The sequence below is a fragment of the Sander lucioperca genome, chromosome 22 (genome assembly GCF_008315115.2).
Source record: "Sander lucioperca isolate FBNREF2018 chromosome 22, SLUC_FBN_1.2, whole genome shotgun sequence".
Lineage (NCBI taxonomy): Eukaryota > Metazoa > Chordata > Actinopteri > Perciformes > Percidae > Sander > Sander lucioperca.
The window spans coordinates 14,560,102-14,586,696 of NC_050194.1; the positions used below are offsets into that span (position 1 = coordinate 14,560,102).

At 41.0% G+C, this 26,595-nt stretch overlaps 1 protein-coding gene across 3 annotated transcripts in view; it reads right to left on the minus strand.

Annotated features, from left to right (window-relative positions):
• Positions 1–26,595, minus strand: part of svild (supervillin d) — a 51,828-nt gene that overhangs the window by 16,560 nt on the left and 8,673 nt on the right. For all 3 annotated transcript variants that reach the window (XM_031315003.2, XM_031315002.2, XM_031315004.2), the window contains 7 exons: positions 20,465–21,001; positions 14,610–14,644; positions 11,826–11,881; positions 8,888–8,985; positions 7,402–7,504; positions 4,513–5,054; positions 4,018–4,150 (listed from right to left, as the gene is read on the minus strand). In XM_031315003.2, coding sequence (XP_031170863.1) covers positions 4,018–4,150; positions 4,513–5,054; positions 7,402–7,504; positions 8,888–8,985; positions 11,826–11,881; positions 14,610–14,644; positions 20,465–20,853 — 1,356 coding nt within the window. In that variant the 5' untranslated portion in view covers positions 20,854–21,001. The remainder of the gene's footprint in view (positions 1–4,017; positions 4,151–4,512; positions 5,055–7,401; positions 7,505–8,887; positions 8,986–11,825; positions 11,882–14,609; positions 14,645–20,464; positions 21,002–26,595) is intronic.

Below are 26,595 nucleotides of genomic sequence, written 5' to 3' on the forward strand. Positions count from 1 at the left end.
ACATGATACAAGCCTTCCGTGATCGCGCACCGCCCCCACCCCTCCTCCACGCAGTTGCTAGTAGCCGAGGAGGACACGGAGGATTAAAAAACCATGATGGGGGCGCCTGGGTAGCTCATATATAGAGGTTTACTCCTCGACGCAGCGGACGCAGGTTCGACCTGTGGCCCTTTGCTGCATGTCATTCCCCATCTATCTCCCCTTTCATGACTTCAGCTGTCCTATAAAATAAAGGCCTAAAATGCCCAAAAAAAATAATGTTTAAAAAGAAAACAAAAAAAAACAAATATGATGGACTCTTCAGAAGAGGTAATTATCTTCACTTGAGTTTCTGCGCCTGAAAGTCTGAACATAGCGATACTGAGAAATACAGACAGAGTTGTGTGGAGCTGATAGTCTTAATTAGGTTTGTAGCAACTCATTTGGCAATGGCCTGAATGTAACGGACGTTCATTAATATCAAAAAGTTACGTTACAGGTGATCTCATTGAGACACAGGGTCTCATTCTCAAGAGAGGCCTGTTTGGGACAATACTGAGATCTGAGTTAAACAGGCTAAAGAGACTCTGTGACTGTAAAGTCAAACGTTTAATCCTCACAACAATCCTTGTGTCTAACAACATATCGTCCCTGAGCAAAACTCTCCAGCTCTGCTTAACCAATCATGGTTGATACTATGGCAATGAAGGAGCTGGAAATTGCAGTGCCATGTAATTTAAATCTAGTCAAATTTAAATAACAAGCCTGAGGAGTGACAGGCTGTGGTGTGATATTTGTCCTGAATATGCTACAATATCTAAACAGCCATGTAGTAACAAAATGAAAAAGCACCAGTTTCCCTCAAACAATCTTCCACTCAAACACCCTCTCTCTGTCTGTCTCTCACTCACTCACTCACTGCACACACAGTTTGTTTGTACTTTAATGTCAAACATGTGGCATGGAGTGGTCAAATATTAGCCTGACATGTGACAAAAGTTCAAAGAAATTCTATACATGAAAAAAGGGTAACTGGGTAAATCCTGTTTCTTGTACCTTTAAACTTTAAATACTCCTAATTGTTGGACACTACATCACATTACTGTCTCTTATTAGAATAATGCTTGTCCATGCATGCAAACTACAATATCTGTCATCTCACACAGTCCTGAAGCCTACTCACACACTCACAGACTGACACAGCCCCTCCAGCTAGCAGCCCATCTCTGGAGTCAATCAGAGAGGGGAAATACCTTGGCCTGACAGGACCCCAGAGAGAAGGGGAGGAGAGGAGAGGAAAGGGCCTGGGCTTCAAACCCCCACAGGAAACAATTTTTTCTCAGTCCTGCCTTACTGTACGGTGCAGGCAGGCAACACCTCAGCCAAACCACTGACACAGATATGGACCAGCTGAGGGCCAGCAAACCACATTCATGTACCAACAGCAAGTGTGTTGACAGCTCTGATTTCTCAGTGGTAATCCTCAGAGAGTGTGTGAGAAGTTGTCCAGAGCACAGGTAGAGAAATAAGGGCCAAAAAATGTCCGGGATTAAGTCCATGCAATGAGGCACATACAGTACATACTGTATGTATGTACACACACTCACCTGACGGGACTGGGAAAGGTTGACCGGCAGGTATCAAAGTCAAAGTAAGGGGTAGAGTCCGCAGGTGAGGACAGAGGAAACTGGAAAGAAGGGTTAAAGGAGGAATAGTACAAGAGGAGAAGAGGAAAGGGAAATGATGAGATGAGTATGGAGGAGAAAGAGCAAAGCGGGGCAACATGTATGACTAAAGAAGAGACATGGGTCATTTAAAGCCTGGCATAAAGATTGGGAGAATGGGAAAGCAAGGAAAAGGGAAGTAGGCCATTTATAACAGTGCAAGCAGAGAGGGCAAACACTATTAGCAATGCAGCGAAAGTATGAAACTAGCCACACAGTTTAGTTATAATCAAGTGAAAATGTCTCACCCTGTTGGTGGATTTAACACAAAAAATCTGATTCCTTTCAAGTAATAATTTGTGTTTTTAAATTGCCTATTTAAAGAGCCTTTTTCAACACACTCATGATGTATTAGAAATAATCCACTCATCTTTAGAGGATTATAGTGGTATATATTTAGTGGTAATCAACACACCAGGGACAATATTTCCAGCAAATCATTAGTCTTAATGGACTGCATCAGAGTTCTTCAATGAGTCATCACTGGAATATAAATGTAAAGTCCAAAACATTCTTTTAATGTCTGTGTCAACAGTACACTTTATAATTTGTAATTTAAAGCAGTAGGTTTTTTATTTTGGTTCAATTTATCATTAACTAATGACATGCTGCAAGCAGTCAATGTAACTTATGGTTAACAACCATTATTCAAGACAACACAGACCCTCTTTAAATTTAATTTACAAGAAGACCTCACTTTACAACACAGCCGTGGTGTAAAAAAAAAAACAGCTTTGCAGGCTAAACAGGAAACATCTGGAGCTAGTTGAAGATGACCATGGTGTATACCATGCATGTTACAGTCCCTGGTCTCCCACATATCAACCAAAGAGCAACAACATCTGCTCTGGATTGGCAGCGTATGAGATAAAATGACATGCCTAAACATGAAAACCAACGGCCTTTCCACAAGAGAGACACAGAGAAAAGTAACAAGATTACACATGCAAAGAAATGGCCCATAACTAATGACCACATGGCATCAATGCCATTAATTTAGCTAAACCATGTATTATCTACATCTCTGATGTGAGTTAGTTTCCCAGAGCTCTATGGTAGCAGCCACAGAGCACAGCAGGTTTCAGACCAATTCACATGCAAAAACTTCAGATGGAATTTTGGACACCAGTTTGGCCCTCTTCCATTCGTGTGAGTGTTGAGGATGCAGTTTGTGTGCCATTAATTGTTATGGATTTTGCGTTGACTTATCATAATGAAGACAGACCACACAAACATAAAATGACATCAGTTTTCAGTATTTTATTGAGTAGGGATTTGTTCAAATTGTTGGCTGCCTGTACTTACTTATTAAGTGGCTTTTTCCAGACTAAGAGTGGATTTATTCTAAGGTTAGCTCATCCTTGGATGAGCCCAAAACCAGAAATCCCCCAAGAGGATCACTGATCTGGACAGACGTCAAGCCAAGAAATGCCCTGTTCAAATAAACATGACATCACTTCAATCTTAGTGTCCAATCTTCTGTTTTTGGGGATATCCATGTGGCACTCATATGGGTTTTCCACTGCTGTAGTACAATTCATTACTTGCACTGTCCATGGAATTGTTATAATAGAGTGTAATGTTGTTTTCCCACTTGAAAACTCAGCAAGGGTGGTCTTGTTTGTGTAGGAAAACAGCATGTAGAAACCTGCATGCTCTTCTATCACCACTTCCAAATATGTCAGTTATCTTAACATGTGTTAAACATTAAACCCTCTATGCTGACCTGTGTAAAACTGTTTACTCTGGATGTTTATATTTTGTAAGACACGTAAGTCTATAAAGAACTCAAAAGCTTGCTTATGGATGGAATTCTTTTTCAACTTTGAGGACAAGGAGAAGAGTGGAGAGTGCAAAAACAAACAAAAGGAAGCAGGTATTTGCTTGGAAAGCTTGCAGGTGTTTGGTCATGGTGTAGGCTTTTATTTTTACAAGGGGAAGGGGCGTGTTTTTCTTTCTTTTTGGGAGGCCAGCTAAGCCCTGGATCTCTGGGCTTTGGCATCATCACTCCCAAATCTGCTGCACCCCCAAGCCCTCCTAACCCCTCACACCCTTTTGGCAGCAACTCAGGGAAATAACCTGATTCAGCAGAGGAAGAAATGTGTCCGCAGCCAAATCTCCTCTTTCCCTGCACACAAAGCTGAGGGGAAGCCTCAACATGTGGCAGCATTTGCTCGTTGCTGCCTGTTTTCCCACCCCAAAAAACTATTGCACTCCAACTCCAGTCTTAAACCTGTTATTCATACTAACCAACCAACTCACTAACTGACTACTAAACCCCACAACACAAAGAAAGAGTTTTTTAAGAACCTACCTTTTTCATCCAGGCATTTTCAGCATCTTGGAGCTGACCGAAGCGATCCGCCAGTGATGTCTGGATCAGACTGGATGGTATGGGCTTCTTCAGTCTATCCTTCTGATCACCTTCACTAGTGAACTCTGCCAGTCTGAAAAAGGCAAGAAGACATATTATATTAGTTTTTTCCCCATGACAATATACTGTCTAACATACCTTTGCTATGCATCTTGGAAAGTCTTAACTTGAGTATTAAAGATATGGAAAAGCTTCTCTTCTTGCAAATTACTTGGTCCCAGGTTTATAGTATATATGTCACAACTACTGTATATTTAAGGTTTCGTGACATTTTCAAAATTACTGTTTTTGGATGCTTTAGTTATACTCCTCAAATTAATTCAAAGTCCATTTAATATTTCTTTAATAATTCCCTTTTCTTTGCATAGTCAAAACTATGCACATTCAGGCCTTATACTTTATAATAATGCATGCTGTTTGTGTACATCCAAAGACCTCTGTTTGAGTGAGGAGCCCTGGCTTCCATCCAAACTGCTGTCCAGTTCCTCAACATCCTCCGACACTGTGGACGTCTTCTCCAGGCTCTCGTCAGGCGAGGGACTCCGCCTCTCCTCAAAGCTCGTTCTACTACTGCTGCTGCTGCTTCCCCTCCTCTGTTGTCCGTCCATGCTGAAGCTCCCTCCGTCTGTGATATCATCAGTTAATGGCTCATCCTCTCTGTCATTTTCCCCACTGACCTCTTCCTCTATCTCCTCCTCCTCCTCCTCTTCTATCTCCTCCTCCTCCATCTCCTCTTCACTCTCAGGGTGGCTGAGGGTGACACTGCTTTGTCGGGCTGGCGTGCAGTCCGGCGTCGAGCCCTCGCTTTGGTCCGACTCCACGCTGGTGGAGCGGCTTTTCTTTAGGATTCCCTTGATGCCCCGAGGCCCAGAGTCCTGGCGCTGCAGCGAGGCACGCTGGCAGGGAGGAGAGGGAGGGGGAGAGGCGTCTCTGTTCTTGCCGAGGGGGAGAGCTCTGTCAGAGAGGAGACTGGAAGGCTGAGAAGGAGAAAAACAGAAAGCCTTTTAAACTACCAGCCGTAATATCTATAATATTTGGAAAAGACGATTAAAGTTGCATACACGCCTTTAACCAGACCGACATTTTCCAATTTCAGCTCCTTTGCAGTTTCCACACATACAGTGAAATTCCTTTTTTCTCTCTCTTTTTGACAAACACATACTTCTGTTTCAACTACTACTATTTCTGCTTTCATTGACCTACTGCTGTTATCAAGAAAGTCTGGGTTAATAGGTGGAGGTCGAGAATGTTGAAGGGGTTTAATCGACATAAGTAAGAAGAAAAAAAGAAGACTTAGAGCTGGAGAAAAAGAAGACAATGGTAGTTAGAAAGAGGAATAAAGTAAAAATCCAATAGCCCAAGAGTTAATGTCTGAAACAGAGAGAAACAGTGTGTCAAGAAAGTCCGTGAAGACTGTCCTTGTCAATGAGTCTGGGAGACTTGTATGGGACGTCACTTATGCTTGTTGTTTTTCTAAGAAGAAGAAAAAACGTTTACAAAAAACACATGCTGTGTGAAGTAAAGTTGTAATTGTGAGACACAAGCGTTTTGTAGTCTGAGCTACCATAAAATAAAATATTACCAATTGTAAGAATGTGATCATGCATTTAAAAAGCATTTTAAAGAGTAATACTTGTTTCAAAATGCAAGAGAGACACACATAGCAAACACGAACATGAAATGCAGAGATGGCAAAAGTACTCATTTCCCGTACTCAAGTAAAAGTACAGATACTTGTGTTAAAAAATACTCTGGTAAAAGCAGAAGTACTGATTTAACTTCTTTACTCAAGTAAAAGTAACAAAGTACAGGCTTGGAAATTTACTTAAAAGTATGAAAGTAAAAGTAGCTTTGCGAATGACAACCATTTTTTATGCAAAGCTACCTGGACCACACAAATGTTACTAGAGTGCAAGCTGAGAAACTTCAGTGGACATGGAAAATATCATATTATATTATGATATTAATAGTATATGCCATTGCCTACATTTTAAATGGATAGCTGCCTAAAACATCACATATATGATCACTGTGACAGAGACTGGGACTAATAAGATTAAGGTTAATAAGATTCTGACTGACAGATCCAGTTTCTCTTTGTTAATCTTCCCCTTAACATTTAAAGGAATCTACATGTGTGTGTGCTCAAATATGGCTTCTGGAAAGAAAATAAAGAATAAATAAAATATGAATTACAAAACAGACATTAATTAAGAAGTTCCCCATACTTTTTATGCAATGATTTGCTGCGAATGAATGCCGCCGAATCTGTCGAGTCATCTTGTAGTGGTGCGCCAAGTGCAACGTATATTCCCATCCAATTGGATTGAATACGGTATTGATGACGTGAAAAATAATAACGGTAACTCCACTGAAATTATTTGAAACTAAAGTAACGAGCCAATTTTGTAAAATGTAAGGAGTAGAAAGTACCGATATTCGTGTTAAAAATGTAAGGAGTAAAAGTAAAAAGTCGGCACAAAAATAAATAGTAAAGTAAAAATATCTGAAAAATCTAATGGAGTACAGTAACTAAGTATTTGTACTTTGTTACTTCCCATCTCTGATGAAATGACACATCTAAACACCCCCTTTTGTGTGTAATCTGCTGTTGCTTAGTCGAAACAACAGCAGCTGGAGCAACAGCAGACGTCTTGCTGACAGGTCAAAGGTTATGAGGGAGTGCTGATTTGCTGATTTAGGAGGAGTTGAAGGAAGAAGCAGACCGAGAGGCCAGGTCAGGTAAAAGTGCAACGCTAACCAGGTGGTCTTCTTAAATGAAAAACACCGGAGCGTAAAACTTGTGGGGGCAATAGTGTGTGGTATACAGTACGTATACATACATTCATAACCGTGTGAGGATCAGTTTAACATCTGGGTGACGTGTTCACATTTTATCCAGTTAAAAGAGTGAGTGAGTGAGTGAGTGAGTGAGTGTGTGTGTGTGTGTGTGTGTGCAACTGTACATAAGTGACATGAATTACAATCTACACGTCAACTTCAAAAACTAAAAAACTAAACTAAACCAGACCCAGAGGTAAAGAGAGCCAAAGTTAAGGTGAGTAAGAGTTTTGGAATTGGTTTGCATGCGGTGCAACAGCCGTGGTCAAAAATATGATCTTTCCATAACACCATCCAGAGAGATGACTTTTACATTTCAGCTTACTGAGTTATGGAAACCATGTGGCATTTAGTTCTCTCTCTCTCTCTCTCTCTCTCTCTCTCTCTCTCTCTCTCTATATATATATATATATATATATATATATATATAAAAAATAGTAATGTAATAAAATAGTAATGTATAAAATGGAAAAAAATACTGACCGTTTCTTCGACCGGGGAAGCATATTCCTGCTGCTCCTTCCATGAAGTTACATCTGTGGCCTCTTGATCATCCATTAACTTGCTTATATCAGTTTTGGAAAGGCTGAAATATAAGTGGAAGAAAGGATGAAGATGGTGGAAACAGACAGGAAGAGGAGAAAACAATATGTTTTTCCTCAATTTGATGTAAAAACGACTCAGCCATTACATAATGGAATTGCAGGAAAAAGATGGCTTACCATTTGTATTTATTAGTGTTTTTTTATGTATTACAACCACCCTGAAGTCAATGTTACTAAATCTATCTGGGTAAAGCTTGTGTCATGTTTTCCTTGATTTTGACTAACACAAAGGGTGTTGCCAAAATCAATAAACAGTGATTTTGAATGTTGTAATCAATATAGGCACTGGGCCAGCATAATGACAAACACACTGAACTTTGAATTCCCTAAGACACCGCTCAGCTCACAATAACCTTGTCTGATGTGAGTTTTGTTGACCTTTGGAATCTCAGACACATTCACTTTTGCTTTTAGCATGCTTCTCATCTCCTGAGCAATGTTTTTTTTTGTGCTATCGTTTTTGATTTTGTCGTAAGCTTAATTTATTTGAATGAAAATGTTTGGTTTGTTGCATGCAGTGCAATTGAACTTTGCTGAAAAGGTCATTTACATCTCTGTACATCAAAAAGGTTCAGTTGCAAAAAGTCAAACATATATCATATATCACTTCTGACTTGGGAAGAAACTGAAAATAGTCCATGGGTCAGTTCAAACTCCAAGTGGAAAAAAATATGACAGGACAGGAATGAACTTACTTATGTCTTTGGCCTATCCACACACACACACACACACACACACACACACACACACGACATTTCTAATAGATAGATAATACATATACATTGCAGTTCAGTCCAGACTTTTAACTCCAGTGGTTACAGTGCTAAATTCAGTTTTGCTCTCACTGCTGCAGCTATTAACTTTAGTCTGGTTTGTATCACCATGGCTACCACACAGCCCTGAGTGTTGTCTGTTTATACACGTGCGTGTGTGTGTGTGTGTGTGTGTGTGTGTGTGTGTGTGTGTGTGTGTGTGTGTGTGTGTGCGCGTGCGCAAGAGAGAGAGAGAGTGCGGTATTACAGAGGGCAAGCTCTGCAGGTTTATCTGGTTTATCTCTGCAGCTGTTCACATCAGACAGCCATTCAATTGGTCTGTAATTACCTCTGTGCTCCGCTGTGTCTGCGCGGCCTGTGTGTGAGTGTGTCAGTTGGTGAATCTGTTCTACTTGCTCGTGTTGTGGCATATGTTATGTACCGCAGACCACAACATCTATGACTTGAATGGTGAAAAAGCAGTCTCCATTCAAAGTTGAAAAGCAGCTAGTCCAACACTTAACAATAACCTGCCAGCAGAAGGTTTACAGTGTCAGTCACAGTTTCATTTAGAACTTTGCCGTTAATAAAAATCAGTTTCAACATGCCTACCTGGTAGAGGATTCCTCTGCTTTACTGCTCATTAGCGGACACTTTACCCTGTCATTGGCACGTTGGCCGCTGCTTCCATCCTCCGACCCCTCCAGCTCCTACAGGTAGAGAGAAGGGCGGCGGCAGCCTAAAGGTTAGGATTATGTTTGCAAGAAATTCTGCTTACGTCCTACACTAGCTGTAAAAAACAAATCTTGATAAGGGGAGGGAATAAATGAATGAGACTCCACCCATACACTTGAGCAAAGCAGTTAACCCTTCAAATGCTCCAGGAGTTGCTCAGGTCAATGCTGTAGTGTGCGAGTGATTGTGAAGTAAACCTACCCACCCTGAGTACATACAATACTAAAACAGAGAGAGATGAATACTGCTGCTACTGCATTTTCCACATTAAAGTACAATGTCCTCAAGGGTGCTATTATGCTTTGTTTTTGTTAATATTTAACTATCTTTAAATGTTAAAGATCCCCTCAGACATACTATATGACATATACAATATGCTGCTTTGTGTTTGATATAGTTTTTCCACAAAAGAAAAAAAATCTTATAAATTACATCTTTCTTCCCTTACTCAAAAAAAATCCAGAATTTATTCATATGCAAATGTGTATCATTTCAAAAGTTTAAATGTGTCCTACTTCACTGAAAAGTCCATTCTCAAGTGTATGTGCGCTGGAGGCTTTCCACGTCATACTTGTGTAAGTTGTATATTGGACCAGGGTTGCCTCCAAGCTAGTTGTGATGTCATAAATTATGCTTGTACGTTCATCTCAGATTTAAAGAGGCGCTATGTAGTTTTGGCCATTTCTTCGCTGTTTTCGCTTTTTGCTCGCAGGTTTCTCTATAGAGCTCCTCCTACAGCTTCGGAATACATATTTGGCAGCTCCTATGTTTACTTGTGTCTGACTCCTCGCTCGGTCAGTCTGCCGTTTCCTCTTTCTCTGTTCCTCCGACAATGCTTTCCTAGCTTTCTGCTTCTTTTTTGCTGGCTCAGCCATGACGATAGTGTGAAAAACTCCATCGCTACTTTGTTAGCCGGTTCCTGAATGGGCGTATGTGTGCAGTGCCGTGAAGCAATTCGTTGCATCGCGAGACCTGATATCACGCGATACTTCCTGACGCCGAGGTCAGCGGCTCGCAAGGGTGGTTTTTTCGCTCACAGGCGCTAGGGGGGAGCGAGACGACCACCATTCAACTCGAAAAAAGTCATATAACAATTCCAAGGACTCTGAAGCTGTTCAGTTAAGGTAAATTAAGCTTAAAAAAACTGCATAGTTCCCCTTTAAGGTGAACTCAGAGGAACTTTCGCGCTTCAGCAGATGAATGTGAAAATGGCCTTTTAGTGTCAAACTCTACACAAACATCAATCTGAACGGAGAAGCTCAGCCATCACAGTGAAGTAACAAAAAGCAAAACACATTTTTGAGACTTTATACATTTTTTATAATTTCTTAAATGGGTCACTCTCATTCTGACTCGCTGTCCATTTTCAGACCCGAGGGGTAGAAACATTGTCGTAAATCATTTTGGTGTAATCATCACACATGCGTACAGTGTGAACTCTGCAGCTGGGTGAGACCTATGTCAGTAAACACTCTACCGAGGCCCTGGGGTGACCCACTGAGGATAAGTGGATCTCCAGCTGTGTGCCAAGTAATGGAAATCAAGTGCTCTTTTCTCACAAAATTACACAGCAAAGCTTACAGAATTAGAGGCCTCTTCCAAACTGACTTATGCTCACTGATTATAAAAAAGGAGCTTATTTTCCACCCAGCATGAATGTATTGTCTTCTGACAAACAAGTTTTTTATATACTCAGGAAATTTCAAATATAAATGAGCTGTATCTTTCTCCAGAAGTCTCCATGTACACATTTAATTGCCTCCATCCATGCTGGAGAGCAGACGTACTGTAACCTCACTCCTGGTCTGTCTCTCCTGCTGGAGACACTGACTCACTTTCAACAGAGATTTTGGATCAGAAATGAATGATAAGGGAAAAGTGGAGACAGCAAAGGAGTATCTGTTACAGCTGATGATTTTCAAGTGAGACACCTTAAAATAACAGAGATCTAGGTCAGAACAAAGGATGGAGAGAGCAGGAAAAAAAAAGAAAACAAAAGGCAGCATGATGGTAAGATAGCCTTGTTGTGGGAGTTTGTTTTCCCAGCAGGTTTTGCTGCCATCTGGGTTCACTTGACCAACCTTGGCACAGCTCCTGGCCAGTGAAGGCCAAGTTAGAACAGCTATTTACATCCAATATCATGAAACCTAACCACTTCTGAAACTTAAGCAGCCTGGGAAATACAGATACTGTCTATATTTTTAAGCACACACTTGTGTATATCTCCCATAGGATTGGGGGCATTATCAAGTTTTGTTCCTGAATGGATCTTTAAGCTCTCTAGATTTCTTCTTCCCACCGTCGCTTTAAAACATTCACAGACTGTAGAATGAGGACTTAAGGCAGACAGTGTGTGTGTGTGTGTGTGTGTGTGTGTGTGTGTGTGTGTGTGTGTGTGTGTGTGTGTGTGTGTGTGAAGTCAAGACTTTGGCCGAGTGTGCATCAAGGTGCGGGACAGCTCAGTGCTGTATGGAACAACTCAATTTGTTATTAATGGAGCAAAGATCCAGGGGGCTTGAAGCGTACACCAGCTGCGTTGGAAAAGGCTGGGAGTAAATCAGCAAGGGAAATGAAAAGAGTTAACCTTAGACTGTCGAAAAAAATATCGAAATAACATCTGCGACTTCACTCACAAGTTTATGAATGTGTTTCGAAGCTTGGATTTGGTTTAGTGCGTGCTATCATTTGGAGCTATGAAATCTAAATTTGGGCAAAAGCTACATAAAGACAATCAAACACATACACAATGTACTCAATCAAACCACAAGAAACATTTAGATGAACGGAATAGGCAGACAAATCTAAAATACTATACCTTAAGAAGAGATATCCTGGAAGTCCTCTTGGCTGAGTCCACATGCTTCTCGTCAACTAAAAAGAATACACACACACACACACACACACACACACACACACACACACACACACACCAGAGTCTTTCCAGTGAGTCTTTGAAAGTGGAAGTTTTTCTTGCTGGGGATAACAACTTAAAACATGTAGCCAGGAAAAGTGACAGTATGTAATCTTATTGGCTTCAGTAATTCTACACAGGTGTCTCTGGATCAGAAAAGGAAATGACGGTAGGGGTATTTCCCTGGCCTCAGGATGAGTTTGAAAAGTCACTGGGCTCCAATAGATTTAGAGGTAAAACCATACTGCATCTATCCGTTTATGTGAGATAATGAATGTCTTACTGTAAAGAAAGGAAAACCAGGATTGTGTGTGTGCGAGCGAGAAAGAGAATTATTTCTCATGTGAGTTCTCTAATCAAAAACAGCCCTGAGATTTATAATCTTCTTATCCGAACTAAAGGAAACCATTACATTTAATGATTTTTCAACAACACAAATTTCTTAAATCAGCACACTCACAATCCACAAATCAGTTTTTATTGCCTTGACAGTGAGTCATTTCAGGCTAAAATTGTTCCCCATCCAAAGAAAACAATTGAAAATCCAAATAGTGTCTCTGACAAACCCCCCTTTTCCAATGGAAAGAAAGCTGTTCCATTGAGGCCTAATGCTCTAGTTTTTTAATACTCAGATATATTTATGTTTCCAAGATCCCCTGCTGTCCAGAACTTAGCATGATTTAGTTCAGACGATGACACAATACACATTGCAGACCGGTGATTCCCCTGCAGACTGTACTCTCTTAGCTTTGACTCCAGTCCAATCTTTTTCACATCATCATCCATCCAACATCCAAAGCGAGAGAGAGAGACAAAGAGAGAGAGAGAGAGAGAGAGAGAGAGAGAGAGAGAGAGAGAGAGAGAGAGAGAGAGAGAGAGAGAGAGAGAGAGAGAGAGAGAGAGAAGAAAAAAAAACTCAAGAGATGGAAAAACCTCCACTTAAGTTCACTGACTTTTCCATAAGTGTTTTCATCCATCTCAAATGACTGCTCAGTCTTATCTGCTGAGAGCTTATTGGATGGGCCTTTGACCTTGTAATGGCCAATAATGTCTGCACAAATGTGAATATCAGCCAACTCTAACCCTAACCCTAACCCAGTGTAGAGTTTTTCAAATCTGCATACTGTTTTAAAGCAGAAATACAATGGAGAGTTTACTTTAAGTCATAGTGAACTGAAATAATTCTGAATGCACTCTGCTAATATGAGCATGACAGCGCACTTGTGCAGTGGAAACACGCATCTAACTAAAGGCTTCCACAATATGTTCACTGTGAACCGGTTGTATGTGTGTGTGTGTGTGTGTGTGTGTGTGTGTGTGTGTGTGTGTGTGTGTGTGTGTGTGTGTGTGTGTGTGTGTGTATGCATTGCTGGCTCGTGGGAGAGCTGAAGCGTTGGGGAAACCCTGGATGTGACCACAAGAGGCGTTCTGCCAGAGCCAGCCTGGACAGGAAGCTCATCAGCCGTGCGAATACACACACACACACACACACACACACAGACACACACAGACACAGACACAGACACAGACACACACACACACACACACATCTCTCTCTCTCTCTCAATTACAGATATACACTGGCTATTCTTTGTTCCTCTTTTTACAATTTCTACTACTGGCAGAGAATCAATCATTCAAAGCAAAGGAAGTCCTCAGAAGTCCTTGTTTTGCCTAAATTAATGATGTGGTCTAACAGGCTAAATCTTACTAAAATACATCGTGGCATTTGCTTTTAAATATTTGTTTTACTTTTTACAATGTCATTATAAATACTTTCAAATATCAAATACTACTATCAAATACTCTGCAGAATACATAAAAAAATAAATAAATAAATGGTAAAAACCTCTGGAAAATATTTAGTTAGGGAACAAATCCAGTTATTCAAATTCCTGTTTGCGTGTTAACAGACCAGAAAGGCTATTGTATGTAAAAATGTAAGTAGCAATATGCAGCAGTGAGCAGATTATTAGTAGCCACTGATTGTTCATTTCTGTCTTCATGTTGTGTTTTAAATGTCACAGTTTCTCATCATCATAATTCAGTTTACTGAAAAGAAAGTAGAACCTGTGCAGTCCATGAGTAAGCATTTCGTCTGACACAGACAGACGGACAGACGGACAGACAGACAGACGGACAGACTCAGCCCGTGGGCTCAGGTGGCTGAATGTGAGTGGGAAAACCAGCCAGCGGCCCATGTGTAAACTCCGCCATTTTCTCCTCTCTATAACAGCAGACTCCAAAATTAGTTAATAATGCTAGCTGGCTGAAACACACTTCCAGTGTACTTGCATTAGAATCAGACAGTTGCACAGAAAGACACACGTGTAAACGCACACCTCTAACAGTTCTTGAACATAAGTCTGCAGACACGTGCCAAACATGATCTCCTTTATTTTTGGAGATAGAAAAAAAGCATTGCTTGAGGAAAAACATTCACTTTAAATTACACAGAGAACAAAACAGAGCAGTAGATGCTTTTTTTTTTTTTTTTTCACTCCTCCGCAGTGGCAGAGTATTAAATAGCCAACATCTATAAACCAGGTAGGTGATCTGACATCAGCAATGAGCTCAGTATTCGTTTAACACAGAGTAATAGAGAGAACTTGAATGAGTTCAGGGATAAAAGCAGTCTGTGGGACAAAAGAGGATCTGAGTGCAGTGAAAGTGGAGAATTTGTCTTACCCTTTGGCTCCTCTGTGTCATCGGTTTCCAGCAGCCTAAGAGAGAGAGAGACAAATGAGGTCACTCTCTAAGACTCTGAAGTGAGGACAGAAATGATGTGTCGGTTACAACTGAGGTTTGCAAACTAGACAGAAAAATGAGAATATTGAGTCAACAACTATAATCCAAATATCTGACACTCAAGCCACATAAAAAGGTGTAATATGAACCAAACTATCAGCAGAGCTCCAGACAGCCACTTACAGTGCTGCGTATGATCTTACGTTTACTCATGCTGTTCTTCCAGTCCCATGTTGGCACTGATATAACAGCGATGCCTCTGAAGATAGCAATTCATCTCTAAGTAATGGGCGTTAAATATGGATGGGGACAGCAGCTGCCTGTGGGGTAGCAGCGATGATGTAACAGGAGGAGGGGAGAGAACTGCTTTTAACACAATAGAGAATTGCGGTGGACATCTGGGAGGGGTCAAAGGTTACTGAAGGAGGGGAGCTGGCCCCAAGCCGATCTGCAGGTTTGAACCAATGCAGGCATTTTGTTAAGGGTCGTATTGGCTAAATTCAGTTAGATCCATTTCTGATCTGTGTACACTAGGGGTGGAACGGTACATGTATTCGTATTGAACCGAAACGGTACGAGCGTCTCAGTTCGGTGCATGAATTTACACAGAGAATACACGGTATAAAAATAAATAAAACTTGCGTGCAAATTAATTAATGTAATGTGGAACTATTGTTACATACGCGTTTCTTAGGGACACCTAATCTGTAGCCCCACCTTAGCTCTGAAGCTCCCAAGCTCCGCCTACATGTCGAGTCGGTCCAGTGAGTCCACACGAAGCAAACTAGTCCCTTCCATATACAACCAAACACGGACGTACTGTAGCTGTATCACTTCTTGCCTCGACCATAAATGGCTTCCAGGCCCATTTGCTCCGCTGCTCCGCTTTTAGCTCCGCCGTTAGCTGTTAGCTCCGCCGTTAGCTTCGCTGTTTGCTGCTAGCTCCGCTGTTAGCGTGTGAAGCTAACGCCACAATTCGCCAACTGGTCTGTGTAACCGAAGCTGCTCTTTTAACATCCCTGCTCTGTGCATTCACATATGAGAGCAGCGCTTGTCTCCCATATCACACTACTAGCTGATTGTCTTATTTTGTTTACAAGTTCCAGATGGAGTCTGGAGATGATGTGGGGTAACCTACTTATTGTTTACTGTTTACTTATCTTACTTTATACCCTTCAGGCTGTTGCAGCTAGCTCAGGGGAGAGAGACTGGATGACACTAGGTGGTACAGCCTGAGACATGCACAATAAAAAAATTGCCTTCTGCATTTTTGTTATGCTTTTCCCTCCATTGTACCGAACCGAACCGTGATGTCTGAACCGAGGCAAGAACCGAACCGTGACTTCTGTGTACCGTTCCACCCCTAGTGTACACCCACCTGTAGGGATGTCCAGATCCGATCACGGATCACACACATCATCGGAAATCGGGCCCAATCACGTGGTTTCAGACTCGATCGGAATCGGACGTTACCTCCCGATCAGGACTCGGATATATATGTATATATATTCTCATTATTTTTTAACGCATCTATAGTTATGCGGTGGCACAGAGTTAGACCCTTTTGACTCCACACAGAAACAGCAACGCGTGCGGCATGACATCACTTTGTTGCAGAGACGCTATTGGTTAAATGCCGGCAAAGTAGAACACGGAAGCAGCTTGAAGCGGAAAGTGCGAGAAGGTCTGCGGTCTGGAGGTATTATAAAGTTGAATTATTATAGAAGTATCGGATCGGGACTCGGTATCGGTAGATCCTCAAAATCAAATGACTCGGACTCGAGGACAAAAAAACCTGATCGGGACATCCCTACCCACCTGTACTCCCTTAAAACGGCAAACACGCAGCAGTGTGAGCTGGTGACAAGCGGCATGCCGTTTTGAAAATACTACAGGCAAAAGTGTTTATAGCTGTGCTGAAAGGCCACTCTCGAAGGCGGAGTGAAAAGCTGGCCATCAACGAACTATAAGGAAATAACAATATATTAAATACGGGATCTGACTCAGTATCGTCTGACTTTTCCGTGGACTGGTGTCATGTTTGAGTTCCAAAACAGTGTTGAAAAGTATTTTTTACAGCAGTATATTATTATGAGAAGTTTTGGGCATTGGGTGTAGCTACCACGGAAAGTTTTGTCAGTTTTGGGGTGGCACGCCTCAGTACAGCTTTGCGATATAGCAGGGAATCTAAAAATGCCAGGCCAAGGTATTTACGGCGTGTGAATATGGTGCAGTTGGAGATGGAAAATGTGATGGAAGATCACAAATCAATGTCGGTTTAACAAGAATTAAAGCAATGAAAAACATAGCAATCTGTGGCTGTGTAAAATACACATTTTTACTTTAAATGATAACACAGTGTCGAACAAAGTTACCAATTTAAGGCTCGGCTTCTAGAAAGTCTGTTTGCAGACTATGGCGATCTTGGTGATTGATGCCACCTAGTTCTCAAGCTCTAACACACTCCTCTGCAACTACAGGGCTCAGTGACACTTAACCAATCCCACCCACAGTGGATGGGCTGCGTGTATCGGTCCTACGCTCCCATAAAAACTAACCAGAGAAGAAGAGTAGGGTAGAGTGCAGATAGAGGACGAGAAGAGTAGGGCTGGGTACCAAATTCAATACTTTTTAGGCACCGACCGAACTGCTTCTAAAGTATCGAGCATCGAAAAAATGCCTCATCATTCAATACCCAATTCAATACCTACGGAGTAAATCTCAGCCTCAGTGAGCCAATAAGCATGCAGTATTCTTCTACCAAGCTCTAATATTGTTTTTGATTGGCTGTCTAACATTACACATCGTAGAGACACGCAGGAAAAACTCTGTTATGCACAGAGACGGAGCTCACGTAGTAGGAGCTGAAAATAAATTAAATAAAAAATAAAAATTGTGCCATAATGTGTAATGTTGTAATTTATTTTTGTTTTATAAATTTTTTATCGAAAAAAGTATTGTTTAGGAACTGGTATTGGTATTGCTATTGGTATTGTTACCGGTATCGACATTTTTTTTAACGATACCCAGCCCTAGAGAAGAGCAACCGCAATAGAGACAGAATAATGGGGGGGGGGGTGACGAGAGAAAAGTTAAACACTTTCATATCAAGGCAGGCGAGTCATTAGTCAAACACAGTAAACTTCCTCACATTCCCACAAAGCATTAAGTGAGACAGTAAGCCAGGGAGAGAGAGGATGAAGTAAGAGTACAGAAGGGACATAATCATGAGTGTGGCATTGTTCAAATATTTAATTTGAATGTCGCTAATTTGTGCGTTTAACTGTTGGAAAGCTTGGTGCATCGTACGGCAGGTACTGGAACTGTGTAATGGCTCAGCCACGTAAACAATAATTAGCCCAAAACCCATTCAGTCCTGTTTATAATCCAAGGTGTTTGGCTAACCCCAACGTGCCAGGAGCACAATTACTGCTGTTTACTACACACGCTTAATGACACAGAACATCAAACCCAAAATACTACAATATCCATCACACTATAGATGAATAAAATCTTCTACAAATCAACTGCATTTTTGTAGAGCATATGTATTGTTACATATTCCCAATCCCATAATCTTACTTTTGTACATCATACATTTAATTGTAAATGTCAAAATGCAGTGTTTTGGAATGTCACCCTTCAACTGTAACATTGCGAAAGAAGAAGGGATTCTTGTCTGTGGCAGATTAACCTGTTGACAGTTTTCATTATCGCTGGAACAGCAGAGTTCCAGTTTCCTAATGCTATTCCTGTAACAGACACACACCGACATGTTGTCTACGAAGGATCAGTGACTACGTGCGAAGCGCTAATAATAAAGCACATGAACGTCTACCAGGAATCTGGAATATGTTGAACTAACATACAATTCAGAATGATCTGTAAGGATGCTTAATAAAACACAAACAACTAAAATTGAAGGTGGAATTGAAAACCCCCTAAAATTGAAGGTGAAACCCATTACATATATACTGTATATGTATATATACATATTTAATTTTGTTATATATATACTATGTACAGTATGTAGGTTGTATATTTTACTCTACACTAGTATATACATGTACATTCTTTTTCATCCCTCTAAGTATATTTTTTCAGTAGTATTCTGGCATTTGTTTATCTTTGCTATCTAATTTACTATTTCTAGTATATTTCTAGTTTTTTCTGTACATACACATGTGTGAGTGAGTATGTACAGTATATATAATTAAACCACTTATATCTGGGGATCATCAGCTGACAAGTTTTTGGCTATTAACAATAGCCTCTATAAAGCCTCCTCTGTTTACCTCTGTATGTTGAATAAGTATGCCAGCAGACAAGAATGCACAGCTGGACTGTGACATGCAGCGAACGTCATAACAAAATTTACAAGATTAGTAGCTGACATGACAGGCATGCGAGACAAACACGTCAAGCAGCATTCATGCTCTCTGTAATTAAAAATGTAGTCCATAACTTTGTGTGACTTTACTCTATATTTTGCCAAATATTCTTTCTGCTGTGGTAAGACGAAAACAGTTCCTTTCACATTTCATAATGTGCAAAAACAAAAATTATTTAAATTTCCTCCATAATCGTGAATAAGCACTAAACTGATTTTTAAACTGGAACAATTTCAATCCTACATTTTGCACTTAAACATATTGACATGAGCAGGTAGAACACTGACTTGTAGGGGTGCACGATTCAGAAAATATCACGATTCGATTCAGTATTGATTTTTAGGCTCAGGATTCGATTCAAAATCGATTTTCGCTTCAAAAACGATTCTCAGTAGACATACAATAAAAAAAAAATTTAAAAAAAAAATATGAATCGATTTTTGGAATTCTATGAATCGATTTTGAATCGGTAGAGCTTGAATCGCAATTCGAATATGAATCCATTTTTTTGCACACCCCTACTGACTTGATTGCTGGGATTTGCTGAAACATGGTGTGCTGCACAGACTGTATTTCTTTTGCAAGTCTATTACAACACAAGACAAGACCTTTCCCAATCTTATAAAATAATCAGTACACAATATCTAACAAGCCATCACTCACAGCTATCTAGATGTCTTGCTTCATTAAGCGCAGGGCATGAAAACTTGGCAGGGCATGAAAACTCCCCCCACCCCTGCAAGCCCCATTCTCTGACATTATCTCAGCACTCTGTCCATCTCAGTTCGTCTCCATCGTCATTCCCTCAGGATGTTTTTCAAGAACAGACAAGTCTGGCTGTGTGCACACAGCAGAATCCCCAGCTTGATTACAGCTCAAACATCCCAAAACAGTTACCACGACTGGATATGTTTTACCCCATCTATGTACAAAAATCTGAAAAACAACATTCCTGGCATTGGCAGCCAATGAAAAAACTATGAAAAAGTCAGTCAGATCAGGCTGACAATACCAGTTTGTTACTCCCAGATGTGTTAAACATGCGAGATTCCCCATATGACTGTTAATTGAACCAAAACAAGCAAAATAAATGAGGCCGTCCGCTGCTTTGCACACATGACCAATTTTGGAAATGTTAGCAGCCATGTTTACTTCAAACTGAAGATAGACCCAAGTGTTCTCCAAATGCAGTGATTACAGACACTCAGTGTCGCATGAACGCTGTCGGTACGTGAGCATGGCGCTGATGTGATGTTTGCATGTTTGATGTTTGGGCAGCTTTGTGTTTCATGTCTCATGGTCAAGTTTATGTCCCATTGAGAACAACACTGTGGCTGGTCTTACACAAACAACAGAAGTGGGCTAAAATTATTCTTTAACTTGTGAAAATGTGAATAAACTCACCTCAAATGAGAGGACATCTTCATGGAGGAGACAGCTTCTGATTTAGATGATAAAATTGGGTCTGTTTTGAGGTGAGTGGTACCATCTTTTTCTTGGGTGGGCTCATCATCAGTGTGCGCCACAGGTTCTGCTGCTTTATTCCTGATGCCACTCCTGGTATATGTTTGCTCTGATCCATTATCCTCACATTTTTCCTTCTCCTTGGTTTCTGAAGACACTGTTTCGGCTGTGTCTCCAATTTTCCTGTCCCTGCGGACATATTTGGAGGTGAATTCGTCTGTGTTGCCATAGCGCTCAGCAAGCTCCCTCCTCCTTTCTGCCTTGTACCGAGCAATTCGTTCAGCCTTGGTCTCTGGGGCCAAGCTCTGTAAGGTGTCTATTCCATCCATTTTAAAGTTCAATGCCGTTTAGGGTTTCAAATGCAGGTGAGAAGATCCCAAGTTGCAACTTCAATTGTCCAAACCAACATATATAGATCAGCTTTCTTGTAGCTCTCACTTGTCAGCAGTGTCTCACTCCATTAAAATCATCCCAGTGCTGCAAAGAAGAAAGGAAGACATTGTTAGTGCGTCATGATTGTAGAGTACAATTTCAGATGACAGGCACACACTAAATGTGTAAAACTGGATGCACCAAGGCATATAGTACTTCTCCAGCTTTCATAGGAAACTGGCTCAGCTGTAGAGCTTCAAGCCCTGCCCCAGCCAACCACCCCCCCCACCCCCCAAACCCCCTGTGACAATGATGTCAGCCAGCTCTGCTCAAAGACAGCCGACCACCGCAGTGAGACTCTCATATAACCTCTGTTCCATTGACTCACTTGGTGCCGGTTGGAAAGAGGGAGGAGAAGAGAAAGTAGAAGATCACACATAAAATATCTTCATCCCATTTTATTCCTCACTTAGTTGAGGCTTTGTGTCAAAGGCCAGTCACCTCTTCAACATTATCCTTCCTCATAATTATTATGTATTTACTATAAACACAGAGCATGAGAAACTAAATTGCCAATAAGTGTGAATGTGTTTGTCTACATGTGCTAGCCCTGCAAAAGACTTGCAACCTATCCACAGTGCACATGGCCTCCGAACCAATGCATGCTGGGACAGGCTTTAAAAAAGATCATTTGTTTAACATCTCCTTTTCACATCTAGCACAATAAAAAACTTGCACTATTTAATAACTTTTGACTTTTCAAATTAAATTTAGGGAGGTAAAAAACCAGGAGGTTGAATTGAGCTCATTTTGTTCCATTAAGTATTCACAAAGCAGAAAACCACACATATGGCTCAGATGCAGTGGTTTGAAATGTGCACTGACACAAATGCATTGCCAGCTGACAACAACAATGAAAAATATGTATGCGCAGTTTCAGATTGTTCCAAACCAAGCACAGGGGCTTTTCCACAGACTTTTTTTTGTTTTACAGAGCAAGTGCGCTTACGATGCTTCGGGGCTTAATGTCTGAGGACAGCCAAGGAGAACAGAAATGATAAAACGTGAATAAAACTATGTCTATTTATATTAGAGAGGGGCAGGGGTTTAAAGTAGCCCCCTGGTTATCCTCAAATTACATTACATTACATTACGTTCAGCACATTGGTTCTTACATTTATGGCCAGGAAAAGGGGTATGGGAATAATATAAATGAAAAGTGCTGTGTCTGGACAATGTTAGCAATGAAAGAAAAAAGAGGGAAAGTGAAGAATGGGTCAAGACAAGAGGGAATAGAAAGGTGAGTCTGGTCATAATGTGGAATAAATGAGCTGACACCAAGAGCCTTTTCTGTAATGATGACAAGCTTGAACCAATCTCAAGTGCACCCCTCTGACCCCCGTCCACCTGCTGGGCTATAAAACCAACCAGGAATAAGGACCTCTTGGTACCCTTGAAAAATATGGCTTTGAATTATTACACAGGAAATAAGTGTATATGTCGGGGGACACGTGTCTGTGTGTCAGTCTTCACCTTGACCTCTACTTTCCCTCCTCCACCTAGAATAACAGTGCTTGGCTAAACAGTGCCTCCCTCCCTTGTGTGGATTTAAATTTAGTCTAACCATAAACTGTAACTTTTCTGGACGATTACATGCTGTCTGCTCCTTGTTGTTTTCCCAGAGATGTCCAAGACACCTATGCTCTGGGAAATGTATGCTTTGCAGTACGTAGAAATACATGTACCATGTTTGTTAAATAAATAAATCAGCACTAAGCAATTCCATTCCAGGTAGTCCAGCAACAAGTACCCGTAGCCAATTGAACTTAGCTAGAACATAAACTAGAACATATTCTAAGAAGGTAACCAGGATCAGATGCGGCTAAAGCTTTTTAAATGGAATTGACTGCATAATATGAAAAACAAATGGCTTGTCAAATATGCAGGCATAATCAATTGGTAGCGGTTAATCCACTACTACCCAGCCTCAAGCCTTTGAAGCGCGAGAGAGTTGTAGTACATTTCTGCTGTAGGGTAAAAAGCTTAGCATTTCAAGATGAGGTTTATTTTGGTTGTGAAGTCCATTAAATATAATGGTAAAAAATGCCAAAACATATCTAAAATTGAGGTAGCAGCCATTCTCCCCATCAAAACCTAAAGCAGATAGCTTTAACTTGTTTTGGGGTTTCAACTGAATGTCGCTCCAAAAGTCTGTGAATTGCCTTATGAAGGCAAAATGATCCTGAGTTTGAATGTTGATTTCAGGATTGTGCACATGCTTACATAATTCACCTAGGTCACTACCTATAAAAGGAGTGCTAAACAGTGCGCTAAAGCTTGTCCGTGGAGACCCAGAACATCAAGGCTGCTTTGTTTGGACGCTGCTTGTGTTATTTTTAACAACAAGGGGGACTGAAAACAGAGTTGTGAGTCATACTTGAAAAATCATCACCCCTATCAGCAAATGTGGACTCACCCGGGAATTTGTTTTGGTAGGTGTTTTAAACTGCCAAAAAACCCCAAGGTGTCTTTACCTATTTATGGTTATTTCTTCAGATACACAGACAAGTGGAGCAAACAGAGACCTGCAGGACCAAAACCTCAATGAGAGAGCTCTGAAAAAGATCTAATGTGCTAGTATTGATTCAGAACATGGTGATAAAGGTGTAGGGGAAATAAGCTTGATGCACTCAAGTGTCACATGTGTCACAATTGAGGGATTTGTTGGTGAACACAATGTAAGAAAGATATTTGAAAACTCTCGGACGTGCGTCTGTCTAGCTCAGTATGTAGTTATACCAGTTCCACCTGCTTATTTACACGGGCAATATGAATAACTGCTCCTCTAGGGCATGTAAACAAACCATGTCCTTAGTTTCCAGTCACTGAAGTGTTCTCTGACCTTCCGTTGTCCATTGGGAGTTGTTACTGGCGACAAGAGGAAGATCTGTGTCAACAAAGGCCAAGTGTGTCGCTTCCTGACCGTGCCCCATATCCTCCTTCATAAATGCTCGATTAATCAGGAAATGTTACTCATAAACCTGGCAAATGTCCAAAACAGAGCCAGGATGGGTGAGGGCAGTGAGAAAACTCTGAATGGGTTCAACAGCCAGACATCCCCTTTGTACTCGACAGTATCGGATTTAGAGTCATCATTTCCTCTTACAAGTCTAAGTACTCCATAATGGTCCAGTATTTAAATATTTACTTCTCTGCAAAGACAGTCAGTGATTATAAGCAGTTGCTTGAGATTACATAATAGTGGTTCAAGGCCTACTGATAAATGCAGAAGTTGCAAAAGCCAAGACGAAGAGTTCAAAGACGAGTGAGGAGAATTTTCGCCCTTTTTATCTATATCAATGAACCCTGTAGTTTTTTTGTGTGGCACATAGCAATAGCGTATTCATACACTTGAACTGTCAATGTTTAGGTCGCTTAGGTTAAGTTTGCATTTGTACTACTACCACTTGGAGTAACAGAAGCTGGGCATTTCAACCATTTACCCCAATACATTTAGCTATATCAACTATTATTTATCTGTTACTTTCAGCTAACTAGTTCAACTGTTTATCCATTTGTTTTATGTATGTATTTTAGCTGCTTACGCATTACTTTTAGCTAAGGGTGAAGACCTCTGTGTAACCCTGGTTGGGAATTACTCACTGTAGTTTAACAGTATGGTGTCCTTATATCCTCAATGTGTTACTGCCTGGTGCTTTGATTTAGTACAATATTTTGATAAAGGTGAGTCAACTAAAGCACCTGAAAAAAAAAATCCAGTCAAATGTAATTATGTCATTGTTACTCACTCACTCCGACGTCATTATCTACATCGGTGAAGCAATAGGAAGCAGGCTTATTATGGGAAACGTATACCTGTCACACAGATCCATAGGGAGCATTCATTCTGGGCCAGACAGAAAGTTGCCTCAGAGGCAAAAGCTGACCTGTGGCCCACCAGCCTGTGTATCTTTTCAGAATATACATGTCCACACAGGAGGACAGAGCAGGAATGCAGGCTACACCCTACGCATAAGCAGTGGATTTGCATGGAAAAAGTAGGGGATTTTGACTGTATAAAAAAAAAAATCAGGCTAGGGCTTTCTTTTTAAGTGAGTACCGCCCAAAGTAAAGCTTGAATAGATAAAGCGATAATCTGGTCTGGTCACCTTATTGGCCAAGGCCCAAGCAATGGGCATGCAAGCTCTGTTTAGCAAACATTTAAGGTCTTATATGTGCCCACTGTTTCAAAATTGTGTCAGTTCAGCTTAACTGGAATTCCCTAAAGAGTCTTTTATTTTTTCTTATCTTACATTGAAACTTTACGCCGAGATTTACACCTGAAAACTGCTTGCATTTTGACAATTATGTTCGCCCCCATAAGGTTGCACTCACATTACACAAGGTATCTGTTCAGCACCAACGCTTCATACGAAGACAACATGTTGCCACTGTAAACCTTCCGGAATCCACATAAAGTTACTGCAAACATCAGAGAGACTTTCCTTCGATGTACAAAAGTACAGACACAGCCAGCTCCTGACACACATTCTTCCTGAAGGAAGAGGGTGGAGAGTGGAAACTTTGCTCCACTGGGAAAATCAGGTGCCAGTGCATGGATTGCAAAGACAGCAGGCAATAAACAGACTGGCGGTCCATTTTTAAAAAAAGTTATTCAGCTGGTGCAGCTCTGGGGAATTTTCAGACAAGCTCAGGGACCATGAAGGAGCAAAAGAAAAGATGGATGCAGCAGAAATCTGGGCGACCTTCAAAAGTATTGTTTCCTTGCTTTTAGGGTTGGTTACGTAATGTCATCATGTGTAACCCTAACTATACCAACTCTTCGTACCAATGTTGGAGTGTAAAGAAAGCTACAATAAAAATCTTAGTCAGGGTTAAAGGAAAATCAAATCGTTCCTTTATTCTGTTTAATATGCATCCAAAGTCACATACCAGACTACTGTTGACTAATATTCAAAATATTCGCCAGGAAGCGTAAAATGGCACGTGTCCTATGTTTTGAGCTGCGTTCAAACCGGGAAACAGCGATCCGGCGATTTTCCGCAGGGTGGTGCGGCGGTGTCACTTAAATTAAACTTTTCGCCACAGGCTGCTATATTTTTTTCTGGCACCCCCTATGCGGCAACCCCCGCACTACCCCCATTGAAAATGAATGGAAAGACCTGTGTTTTTGCCACCCCCGCTGGACTGGCTTTGTGAATGCAGACTTATACAGTATGTTGCATGTTTGTGTACATGGGTGTGAAATGACTGCAACCTAGTCGCGATAGTCAATAAATCAGTTAATCGCACAATAAAAAAAATTAGCTCGATAGTTTTTCCGGCCGCGATAATTTCCATTTGGATTCTTGTTTGTTTTCCTTGTCTCTCTCTCTCTCTCTCTCTACCAAAGAGACTGGAGGACCACTCTCGGTTCCTTAGCGTAACGAGGAGTGAACCCTCTTGTCAGTCGCGTGTTCTTTCTGTGGGGAGGCGGGACTCCTGGCGGAGAGAGAGAGAAACAGAGAAAACACTAGTTGAGAGTTGGAGCAGGGTTTCCCGCAGCACTTTGCAGTTAAGGCGCCGTCAAAAAAAAAAAAAGAAATAAATATATGAGCGATATCCGCCGTGTTACTCGGCGTCCTGTTTTCTCTCTTTCATTGCAAAGCACACAGTTGACAACCTGCAGGTGGAGGCAG